Source organism: Mus caroli, chromosome 7 (assembly GCF_900094665.2).
Source record: "Mus caroli chromosome 7, CAROLI_EIJ_v1.1, whole genome shotgun sequence".
Lineage (NCBI taxonomy): Eukaryota > Metazoa > Chordata > Mammalia > Rodentia > Muridae > Mus > Mus caroli.
In genome coordinates this window covers 84,359,003-84,371,419 of record NC_034576.1, presented here as the reverse complement: position 1 = coordinate 84,371,419, position 12,417 = coordinate 84,359,003, and the positions used below count along the sequence as shown (strand labels likewise).

Below are 12,417 nucleotides of genomic sequence, written 5' to 3'. Positions count from 1 at the left end.
TTTGTTTTGTTTTTGTTTTTTGAGACAGGGTTTCTCTGTATAGCCTTGACTGTCCTGGAACTCACTNTGTAGACCAGGCTGGCCTCGAACTCAGAAATCCGCCTGCCTCTGCCTCCCAAGTGCTGGGATTAAAGGCGTGTACCACCACGCCTGGCTTTTTTGTTTGTTTGTTTATCCTTTTTTTGGAGGAACCAAATGCTTTCTGGTATTTTGTTCTCTATTTGCTTGTTAAACATTCTTTTACTATTTTGTTAGTGAAAAGCAAAAGGTTAGCAATTTTAATGAGAAATTAAGTATTTTTTTACTATTCCTTTGGTGGGTTACTTGATAATATACAAATCCTTCCTTATGAGATTTTAAAATTAAATCCTAAAAATTAAAAAATTTAAATTAAACTTTCTCATGCAGTACAAAAGATTTTACTAATACTTTATTCTCTTCAGTGTTTGGTGCCCTTTCATGTATTTTAACTCTTCATATATTTTAAAGTCTATAAGATGTTGTTATCTTAAAAATTAACAGTCATGGACTGGAGAGATGGCTCAGCGGTTAAGAGCACTAGCTGCTCTTCCAGAGGACCTGAGTTCAATTCCCAGCAACCACATGCTGGCTCATAGCCATCTGTAATGAGATCTGATGCCCTCTTACGGTGTGCATGAAAACAATGTACTCATAAATAACATAAAATATATAAGCCTTTAAAAAAAACCAGTAGTCATTTAGATTACCTGTAAATTCATACTACTTATGACTGCTGTGTTCTGTCCGGGATCATTTCTGTCAAGCTAAACAAAGAGTATTTTTCATAGTAATTATTAGGCCATTAGAGTCTCTTATTCCTTCTCTGCTCTTCATCTGTAAACATCTTCTCCTGTTTGCACTTTTCAAGGTTGTATTCCTGGGTCTGCAGCTTCAGTTTGGCAGTTAGTTATTCATCTGCTATTTAGATGTCATCCTGTTCCTCGGGGTCCCACTATTCCCATTGGCAGGCTTGTTTTTAGGAGAATGAACACCTTTTCACTGGTACTTGTAGGTTTTTTTATTATTATTATGTTTGCTTTCTAGTAGGTTGTTGATATATTCAGTGTATCCTTTTACATAACAGACCTGAATTATTTGATTGACCTCTTAATTTTGATGAATGCTATTTTACCTTCTTGAAGCTGTTACATGTTTTTCATGACATGAAGACTTTGTTTTTTGGATTTTTTCCCCCCCCAGACAGGCTTTCTCTCTGAAGCCCTGGCTGTCCTGGAACTCACTAATATAGACTAGGCTGGCTTCAAACTCAGAGGTCTGCCTGCCTCTGCCTCCTGAGTGCTGGGATCAAAGATGTGCTCCCACCCATGCCCAGTGAAGGCTTCTTTTTTTTTCAATGAAGGAAAATTCTCTTGCCACAGGCTTTTGAATTATCATGCAGTTTTAACCTTAAAAAGTGTGTGTGGTGCAATGTGATGCACAGTATGGAGAGCCAGAGGAGAGGCATGGGTGTTGTTCCTTGGGAACTCTCCACGTTGGCTTTTAAGACAGTTTTTTGGGGACGGCTTCTTACTTGGACTGTGTGTGGCTTTTATATGGGTGGTGGGGGTTCAGGTTTGTAGGTTTGAGGAGTCTCCTCAGCCCTATCCTTAAAATTCTCATCCATCTGGAGGGAGGGAGATGGGTTTTCATCTTCATCCCTTATGTCATCCTTCACTGTGCTGCTGTTTCCTTCCTTCCCTCCCTCCCTCCCTCCCTCCCTCCCTCCCTCCCTCCCTCTCTGTCTGCTTTCCTTCTTGTTTGCTTTATCCTCTTTCCTTATCCACAGATAACAAAGTAGTAAAGCTTGCATCATGTATGTTGAGCAATATATTTTGTATGGTTTTTTTTAAACTTATTTGAGTCAGGGTCTTACTACATAGCCACAGTGACTGGGAAATTGCTATGTAGAATATGCTGATTCTGAGCTTACAGAAATCAGCTCCCTCTGCATATGAAGTTCCAGGATTACAGGCATGCGCCACCACACCTGGCACTCACACTGAAATTAAGGGAAAAAAAACAAATGTGTTTTAAAATTAGTAGGTTTTCTAATCCAAAATTACAGTATTTTGAAGTCTCCTGCTTCTACTTGATTTGCAAAGGCTCTCCTACCCTCTTTATTTATTTATTTTTAAACCAAACATTTATTTATTATTATATCTAAGTACACTGTAGCTGTCTTCAAACACACCAGAAGAGGGTATCAGGTATTTTTATGGATGGTTGTGAGCCACCATGTGGTTGCTGGGATTTGAACTCAGGACCTTCAGAAGAGCAGTCGGTGCTCTTAACCACTGAGCCATCTCTCCAGCCTTCCTGCCCTCTTTATAAGGGTACAGCATTAATTCTGTAAACTTAAAATACTCCAATAAGAGACAGGGACCTGGAAAATTTTACTAGATGTGGTTGTCTGTTTCCACAGCTTTCCCAACCGAAGTTCTCACTTTCTGCTCACTTCTAAACTCCAGAAATAAGTATTACTCTCTGTGTTTTGTTCTGTGCTGAAATGTTCCTTTGTTAAGATTATAGCCTCAGACAAGTATTAAATGGGAGATGGAAGGTCACTGGTACCTACCTGTCTGACCTGGGAGGTGATGAGCCATCAGAGACAATGATTCTTTTGGTGAATGGAAGTCTGTGGTACAGGGGAGTGGGCAGAAACAAATCTTTTTTGTTATGGTAGAGTTCCATCTAAGCCTTCACTTATCTTAACACACTCTTTCAGGTTAGCCTCAAAGCGATTGACTAAAACCTCAAATGTATACTAAAATTTAATATGCGAAGTTTATTTTCTGTTTTTCCAGGTCCTGCTCAATCTGGAATTTTGTCAGATCGTGAAGTGGTAAACCTCTTTCTTCATTTTACCGTCAACCCTAAACCCCGAGTAGAGTACATTGACCGGCCGCGGTGCTGCCTCAGAGGGAAGGAGTGCTGCATCAACAGGTTCCAGCAAGTAGAGAGCCGCTGGGGTTACAGTGGGACAAGCGATCGCATCAGGTATCTGTCGGAGTGTGGGCGTGACGTGGAGTGGAGGGGACAGCTAGTGGCTAGTTTTTATCCTCTTGTGAGAGGTTGTTAACAAGTATTTTATTTAGTTTATAGTTTGCTTAATACAGGATGAGGTCAAAGCTGCACACAAAAGAAAAAAAATAACTGTTTTTAGCAAATAAGAGTAGGGACAACTGATTTAAGTATGTAGTGCAAGTAAGTAGAAAATGAGCATAGAGCCCTAGAGAAATTAAATAGGCAAGTGAAGACAGTAGTGAATTAAAAGTAGGAAAGCTGATCAACTAGTAATCTGTCTTTCTTAAAAGATTAACAAACAAACCATCCTAGAAGCAGTTCTTTAAATTCATATTTAGAAATCAAAATGCGACTATCATATGCTGAAAATTTTACTTTAGTTCTGGGTTTACTCTATGCTAATAAATTGAACATCTTGATGGAATGGATCATTTTATAGGCAAATATAAATTATCAAAATTGACCGAAGAAGAAAGCCTGTGTAGACCAATTACCCTGGGAAGAATTAAGTTATCAGAGAACTGTCCATTCACAAAGTTTTTACAGGTGAGTTTTTCATCCAACATTCAAGGAACAGTTTCCTTGAGCACTGTAAGAGGAAAATACCATGTGGTTAATTACTGAAAGAAGCAAAATTCAGATATGAGTTTAACAAGACACATACTGTAGATGAGCCTCACCATAGAGAGGAAATTGTATGTGTCCACCCCACCTTCATGGGACAGTGCTGCAAGAACGAATAGTGTGTGCTTGGAGAATCAAGAAGTAGGTCAGTAATACAGCTCATCCCAGCAGGAGACCCAGGAACAGTAGTTCCCGTAGGCAGCAGGACTCTTGCTGGGTGGGGGTGCATTTGATAGAAATTTACCTTTGTACCTAGTGATGATATTAGTAGGTTAAATTGTTAGCATTTCTCTAAGAATTAATATAGACTATTGAAGAGAAATTAAAAATCCACTTAGAGAGATGTACCAGCTTTACTGAGTTTCTGTGGTGATTGTTGTGGTCATAAATTAGAGCCCTATAGAATCAGAAAGGAAGAGGCCTTTCCCATTAACTCTGGATCTACATCAGTATATAGCTCTCAGAAGCTCAGTTTTTCTGTAGTAAATATTTTTGTACTTTTTCCTTTACCGACATGAAATTCATAGTGTCACAATTTAGGGGATAAATGGCATATCTGTAGTACAAAGGAGAAATAAATACAGCTGATAATAAAAATTTAAAGAGAAATATTGAAGCTGATAGTAAAATTAGACTTTGGTACATAGACTTTGGGTACGACACTAGCAGGCAAACTGAAGTGTACATCTCTATACTCATGTGTCAGCTACAAATATGGACATGTTTATGCTTTACATTCCAATATTCATTTTTCCATATCTGAGCTTACCTACTGGCTGAAAGCTATTTGGAACTCAGAAGTCACTACTCAGCTTTTTGGTCCTTTTCTGCCAGAGACTTGAGTTGTATGTTCCCAGGCAAGCTGAAGCTCTGCCTTCCTATTTCAGCTTTCCTGCACAGGCAGAAAAGAGAAGAGCGGGGCGGGGCAGTGCAAGAAACTGCTTGGAGCTGGGCCTACAGACCCAGGTGAAGCAGCTGTTAGCAGGGCAGCCTTGATCAAGTTACTGAACTCCAAGTGGTCCTTTTGTAAAATGAAGATAACACTGTAGGATAAGACGTTTGTAGGATTTAGGTCTAAGGTAGAGAAGGGTATCTGTGTCTTCACATGTAACAAACACATGTATGGGTGGAAAGTTGTGTGTGTGTGAATTAACACACAATTACCAATGGCAACAATAACTGTGTAAGAGTTTCTTTACGTATATGGTCCTTGCCTTTTATGGAAGGCAGTGAAGTTGTACTTTGGTTTTTAAATAGAATATGATTAAGGCTAATAGTCACAGACAATTTCCTGTAATGAATTTGGAGCTTTTGGGTTATAGGGATCGGTTCTGTCCATCACAGGAATTGTAGCATCACTGGCTCTTCGTGTCTATAAACTTTAGGGTGAAGAAAAAAAATAAAGTATTGGAATTAGTAAAAGAATAGTTGCTGCTTAAAATGTGAATTTGAGATTATTCTCACCCAAGCTCTGATAAAATAAAAAGTCCTCAGTTCCAGAAATGACAGTGGCAGTTGTGCAGTGATGTGAGCACTTAGTGCACTCAGCCGTGCACGGAATGACTGACCTGATGCGACTCTCATATGTATTGCCACATTGTTGAAACCCAAGACTTTACATGCTTAAAAAACTGAGTTATGTTGAGTAAATAACATGCAAATATATATTTTACTATATTGCAGTAAATTATATATTTATTATGTTGGATATTACTGTGATAGAATAGAATTAAACTCTGAAATGTCCCGCAAATAGGACTATCTAGAGAACTTTGGCTTGAATCACACTATGATAGGGATAAGTTAACTTTCCAAATTACTGTGAGTATCTTAGAACATTCCTTTCAGAAGTCCCATGTGTTTGGTAAGGGAGTTGCCTAACAAAATACAGTTAATCTGGGAGAATAAATACTCTTCTACAAAGAGAGGAGTAGCTCAAATATGAAAAAGTGCAATGGGTCTATAAGAAGTTTTCTGTGGCCGGGCAGTGGTGGCGCACGCCTTTAATCCCAGCACTCGGGAGGCAGAGGCAGGCGGATTTCTGAGTTCGAGGCCAGCCTGGTCTACATAGTGAGTTCCAGGACAGCCAGGGCTACACAGAGAAACCCTGTCTCAAAAAAACAAAAAAAAAAGTTTTCTGTGAAACACACTCCAGGTCAAAACCCCTGAGGCCAGGTGAGTAGTTAGAATTGGATGAAGGAGAGGGAAGGATTACCCACTGGGAAATTAAAGTTTTAATATGAAACAAAAATGAAACTTGAACATACCGTAGTGATGAGGATTATCTGCCTCTCTAAACTTGGAATAAATTATAGTTTGGTTTCCACATGACTAAAGAATTTTATGTCTAAAATCAAAAAATAAATAACAAATGTTGAAACTTTTTTGAAACAGCTTAACAAATATCAGAAAGTCTAGGAGTGTGCTTTGATTTTTTTCATCAGTGCTACTTCTGGAATTTATTCTAAGGAAGTAATGAAAATCTTATAAAACAATTTTGCTCTAAATCACACACTATCATAGACTTAAAAACTGCAGTTAAATAACCTAGATTATCCAAGGAATTGGTTGATTGCAGTGAATCGATAGTCATTTTTACTGTTTTACATGATTAAGAATTTAAAATACAAGCTGGGCATGGTGGCGCATGCCTTTAATCCCAGCACTCGGGAGGCAGAGGCAGGCAGATTTCTGAGTTCGAGGACAGCCAGGGCTACACAGAGAAACCCTGTCTCGAAAAACCAAAAAAAAAAAAAAAAAAAAAATTTAAAATACAGGGTCTGATAATGATTTTTAATATAGCTCATAGAAAGGAGTTGACAAGATTCACTTCTGGTTTTACAGGATGCTCCAAATGCCTCCTCACTTTTTCTTTTGTGCTGAGGATTGACTACTACAGAACCTAGGCACATTCTCTACTACCCAGCTCCATATCTGGACCGCTTTCTGGTTGGTAGGTAGGTAGGTAGATAGATAGATAGATAGATAGATAGATAGATAGATAGATAGATAGATAGATCAAATTTGGAACTTTGATCTTAATGATTAGCATATTCATGAGAGCGATTGGATAAGTGTAGCACTGAGTCCACCATTATAATAAAAGTAGTTGTTTAGGTTACAATCCTTTGACTGTACAGAACAAATCCGACTTGAGTTCCTCTTCAGTTCACATTAGGTTATGTGGACAAAGAAAATGACATTTTCAAAATTGTCTTTTATGATAGGCTTTTTTTTTTTTTAAGTAAAATTCAGTAAAAGTAAAATACTTTTAAAAAGCTACCACCTTCAGAACATGAGCACATAGAGAACTGTTTCTGTTATTTTGTAATGGGCTTCTTTCCCACAGGTTCACAGTTAACAGAAGAATCTCTGTAGTTGGATTTGGTTTGTATGGATCTATTCACGGGCCCACAGATTATCAAGTGAATATACAGGTAATCCCCTTCTCTGTTAGCATCCTGAGACGCAGCAGCAACTTTTCAGTAAATACTGTCCTAACAGAAAAACAAGTTTAATTGTCAAAGGCATCAGGAAGCATCAGTAGTATTTTGAACCGTTTCTGTTTTGTGGTTGCTGTAAAGTAGAAAATTCAGTTTGGGGAAATTTAGGTCCTTTACAAAAGTATAAGCGTACGGGAACTACCTGTGTTCTATTTCGACAGAGTCGGACTGAGGATGGTCTGAACTTGCCATCCTTCTTTTGTCTTTGTAGTACTGAGACTACAGGTGGGTGCCCCCATAGCTAGTCTGGCCATTCTTGAGGGCTGCTTGGCCTCAGTTCTTTGAGATAGGGCACTAAGGACACCTCTTCCGTTCCATCCGTCCAAGAGGTCTACTGCCCTCCCTCGGGTCGCATACCCTGTCAAGTAGAATTATTTTGGAAAACAAGTCATTTATGAACTATGCAGTGATCTGCATCTATTTTATACATAAAACATACAAATAAGAGAAAAGGAAGTAAGACATGTTTCAAGGTTTTATCAACAAAACAAAAGCATGCTTTATAAATGCTAACCACTATATTCTTTTTAATAGTAAAATCTTTGAACCTTGAAATGAAATGAATGCTTTTAAAATGTTGCTATTTTGTATTCTTTGTGACTAAAAACAATTTCTGTGACAGCCAGAAACAAAGGAAAGTTATTTTATGCTGTTTTGTGTGTGGGGTTAAGTATGTCTACATATGCAGAGGTACACGTTAATGCACCTGAGTGCATGTAGACTCCAGAAGGAACCTTGGGTATCATTCATTCCTCGTGCCATCTACCTTTATTTGTAGACAGCCTCTCCGTGTCCTAGAATTCACTCTGTAGCCTTGAACTCAGGGTGTTGGGCAGCTTAATGAGAACTTCATGCTCGTGCAGCAGATACTTTACCCACTGATCCATTCCCCAGTTTTATTAAGTTTTATTAGAACCATCGAGAGGACTTTTTATTTTCTTAAGTATTTGTTTTATTTTGTGTGCGTGTATAAGTGTATGCATGTGCACTGTATGCATGCACAAACCTGAAGAGATCAGGGGAAGCATTGGATTTCCTGGGAAGTGGCGTTAGAGACAGTTGTGAACCATCATGTGGGTACTGGGAACTGAACCCAGTCCTCTGAAGGGACACTAAGTTTTCTTAATTGCGGAACCACCTCTCCAGCTCTTAGATACTTATCTCAGGGACTTGTGGCACAGAAAGGGAAGTCTGGTGTTGTAGACAGAAGGCATTTTCTATGTGAAAGTTCATCTCTGTGTGCTTGCTTTGTTTGAGATACACTTTACCTTTCCTCTGAAGCGAGAGCCCTGCACTACCAAGAAACGGCTTTGGCTCCGCTGTATTAACAGATGACAGTATTAGAGACTTGTGTAATAGAAGGGCATTTTTGAAAGTCGATCCGTATCTCCCCTGCCATTAGCTATGTGGATTATTAAGGAAAGATAGTGACTCTTAGGACTGTAGCAGTTACATCACATACACACTCCATCTCAACTCCCCAAAACTCCATGGGTCAGCAGTACTGACTAGGAAGTAATGTAAATTGATGGTAACCAACACAAGAAGGTGTTGGAAACATCTCTGTATGCTGATAATGATACCTCATAACGGTATGACCTCTTTTTCTACTGAACTGATAGAAGATATTTGAAGGGTACGTTCACTGAGTGTGGTGGTGGACACCTCTATTCCCAGCCCTTGAGAGTTCCACTGCAGCCAGAACTACATAGTGAGACCTTGTCTTTAAAGAAACAAACAAAAACTTGGGAAGGAGGCGGGTTATATTAATAAACGGTACGTGTCTTAGTGTTCACAGACTGTACAACTAATACAGACAGACCTGTATAACTAACGCCTAGTCAAAGAGCAAGACAGAGCAACATCTAGAACTCTTAGTGATCCTTCCACCCTCCTTACAGAGGAAACACTGTTCTGACCTTAGCTTTAGGTAGCTTTTGCTCATTTCATTATTGTTTGCTAGAATGCTGGCAGAAAGGCAGGCTTGTAAGGTGTCACTCCATAAGCTATGGCTTGAGTTTGTCAAGCTGTCCCCCAGGAAGCTTCAGCCCTCTTCAGCAAATGTAGTTAACTCTCCGTCCATCCGTCTCCTTTCATCTGAACTGGCACTGCCAGCATGTTTCCTGTTGCCTGGACCCTCCTGGATGGGTCCCTTAGTAGTCTGTTTACCACTTGGCACATAAAGGTGACAGTGCATTTAAGGACATTTTAATTTCGTAAATACTGAAGCTGAAAGTGTTGAGATTATTGTAGGGAAGAGACATGGGCTAAACAAGGAGGACAGATTCTTCCCTGTAACATCCCAAGGCCACATCTAAAGCTCGTACACCAAACTCTACTTTTCTTTATGAAATCCTTCTGTAGCCAAACCCAAGTTTGATGTCTTTCCTGTTCTTGTGATGTGTGAGTTACAGAGCCATTTTCTGATCATCTTATGCTTTAAAAATCTTTGACAATTAAAGATAAGTAGAGAAAAGTTTATACTATGTTACAATTTCTGGTTTTTGTTTTTCGAGACAGGGTTTCTCTGTGTAGCCCTGGCTGTTCTGGAACTCACTCTCTAGACCAGGCTGGCCTCGAACTCAGAAATCCACCTGCCTCTGCCTCCCAAGTGCTGGGATTAAAGGCGTGTGCCACCACGCCCGGCAAACCTTCATATTCTTTCCCACAAAACTGTTACAATTTAACTTAAATGTAACTTCTCTTTTAAAAATCACAGATCATTGAATATGAGAAAAAACAAACCTTGGGACAGAATGATACTGGATTTAGTTGTGATGGGACTGCTAACACATTCAGGGTTATGTTCAAAGAACCTATAGAGATCCTGCCCAATGTCTATTACACAGCATGCGCAACACTCAAGGTAAGAGCCACTCAGCCCCACAAGCTGTGCCTGCTATGCACTCAGGAGGCTCCTGGCTTCCGTGTTTTAGAGTCACTAGCATGGGAGCCTCTTAGACAGGGGAAGAGGAAGCCTGAGCTAAGATGCTCTGCTGCACTCAGTGCAGCCCAGCACTCATCCATTCTGAGAGAAGAGGTCTTCCCAAGAACTTCCCGTTTGTTTAAAGAAAATGGAACGTTCAGTTTGCTTTTCTTAAACCTTTTTCACAGTTGTTAATGGCTGAACTTCATATTGCTATTAAAATTGTTTTTAAGCAAACCCTCATATTTCGTTAGATGCCTGCATGAGATTTTATACTGAGTCTGTAATGAATAGGGCAGACCATTAGTCACCTCAGAACACAGGAATGCTTCTTAACTGACAGCCACTGAATTGTTTATTTTCATTTAGGGCCCAGATTCTCACTATGGCACAAAAGGACTGAAGAAAGTAGTGCATGAGACCCCTGCTGCAAGCAAGACTGTTTTCCTATTTTTCAGTTCCCCTGGCAATAACAATGGCACATCAATAGAAGATGGACAAATACCAGAAATAATATTTTATACATAATCTAGTGTTAACCATTCAGTCTAATCTCAAAAGCATAAACACCTGGCCACAAATAGTTTGAGTGTCTTGAGTATTTATAATTACAGATTAAGAAACATTTTAATTTCTTAGAAGTAAAATAGTTCATTTAAGTCTCTGCATGATTCGAAGCAAAGAGAACCAGGTGTGTGTGTAAATTGCCGTCTTTTCTGCTTCGTCTTGTGTGATTTCATAGATCCGCTGACTCATGATCTTTCAGTAGTTTGGGAATTGAGAGATTCTTGTCATAATAGCAGATGTGGGTGTTTGTTTTTTAAAACTTTTGTTTTAACTGTTTTGAAAGTTAGATGAGATGGGTGAGTATTCCTACAGAATTCTTTTTAACTCAAATAACTAATTTCAGAAAATTAAGAAAACTGACTTTATATTTGGGGTTTTCAAATATGTGGTCATTACCTTTTGGAATAATGCCTAGAAAACACTCAAGAAAAGTTTCAGTGCATTTACAGGGAAGGTATTCTGTAGCAGTATAGAGGTACATCACATAGCACTGTTTTAAAGCTGGAAGTGGGGTTTGTATAAATTCACAATGTGATATAAACAGATCTAAGGGATTATCTGAGATGGATTCTTTATCACTCCCATCCCACTAAGCCTGTCATGGGTGCTGCCAGTGATCCAGATGACTGAGATATGACAGATGCCAACAGATGACCACTGCAGCACTGCAGTGCCCATACACAGCAAGAAGGGGATAGAATACCAAGATCCCTAACAGCTGTGCTGAACCATAAAGCTGTCCATGTCCAGCTGAAGAGGAAGAAGGCTTTGTGTCACCTACATAGTTCCACCCAAGAAGTAAAAATGCTACAGTAAGAGTGGATCAAAAGGATATTTGGCAGTGTGACATTTCTACATTTTTTATATAAAGCAGATTTTTAAAATACAAGTAAGATAACATTTTCCCCTTGAAAATGATTATCTTACCAAAAAAACCTTGTATAATTAAGCTTAAGGTCTATCAGTCTATCAGATAGTTGTGGGAAATTATTAAAAATATGAATTCTTTTAAGTATCAACTTAAGAATTTTTCTAAATAGGATATAAAAGTTTTCATCAAAAGTAAATTTTGTATTTTCAAGATGGCAGGGAGGTGATGTGTTGGTGGCCAGGATCTCTTGAAGTTGTTGAAGAAAGGGACCTGTTTTCAGTCTGCTCTGCTACCATGATCTTATGGTCTAAGCTCAGTTAGCGGGAATGCCCATGGAATGTGTGATTCTGCTTAACTGAAGAGAAGTAAAGACTGTGTAGTAACCATTCCTTAACCAGTGTTGCATGCCAGAGGTAAGTTAGTGCTTTCTGACAATTGGGGCATTCACATGCCTTGTGCTTTACTGAACAACTGTAACTGAATGTAGTCATGGAAGGAACAAGATACGGAACCACTCACTGACATTGGGACATCACCTGGAATTTTTAAAATAAATTTATCCTTTTTGTTTACCTATTTTTTGTCACCTCTCTTTCTCTCTAAAACTTGAGATGCTACTTTAGAACAACGGTTCCAGATAGTTAAAGTTTAGCTTTTATGCACTTCTAATTTTAACTAATACTTAGAGAGTTGGGCAGGGAATAACTCAGCGGTATAGCAGTTGCCCAGTGTAATGGTGTGAATGAAAATGCCCCTGTAGGCTCATGGGAGGGTAGCACTATTAGAAGTTGTGACCTTTGCACATCATCATGCTTCCCACCATGATAATGGACTGAACCCCTGAACAGTAAGCAAACCCCAATTAAATGTTTCTTTTATAC

At 39.0% G+C, this 12,417-nt stretch overlaps 1 protein-coding gene across 1 annotated transcript in view; it reads left to right on the top strand.

The window, feature by feature from the left end:
- Window positions 1-12,112, top strand: part of Btbd1 (BTB domain containing 1) — a 34,283-nt gene extending 22,171 nt beyond the window's left edge. Inside the window, exons 5-8 of the mRNA XM_021167718.2 lie at window positions 2,826-3,018; window positions 7,019-7,106; window positions 9,892-10,038; window positions 10,468-12,112. Coding sequence (XP_021023377.1) covers window positions 2,826-3,018; window positions 7,019-7,106; window positions 9,892-10,038; window positions 10,468-10,626 — 587 coding nt within the window. The 3' untranslated portion in view covers window positions 10,627-12,112. The remainder of the gene's footprint in view (window positions 1-2,825; window positions 3,019-7,018; window positions 7,107-9,891; window positions 10,039-10,467) is intronic.
- The last annotated feature ends 305 nt before the right edge of the window (window positions 12,113-12,417 follow it).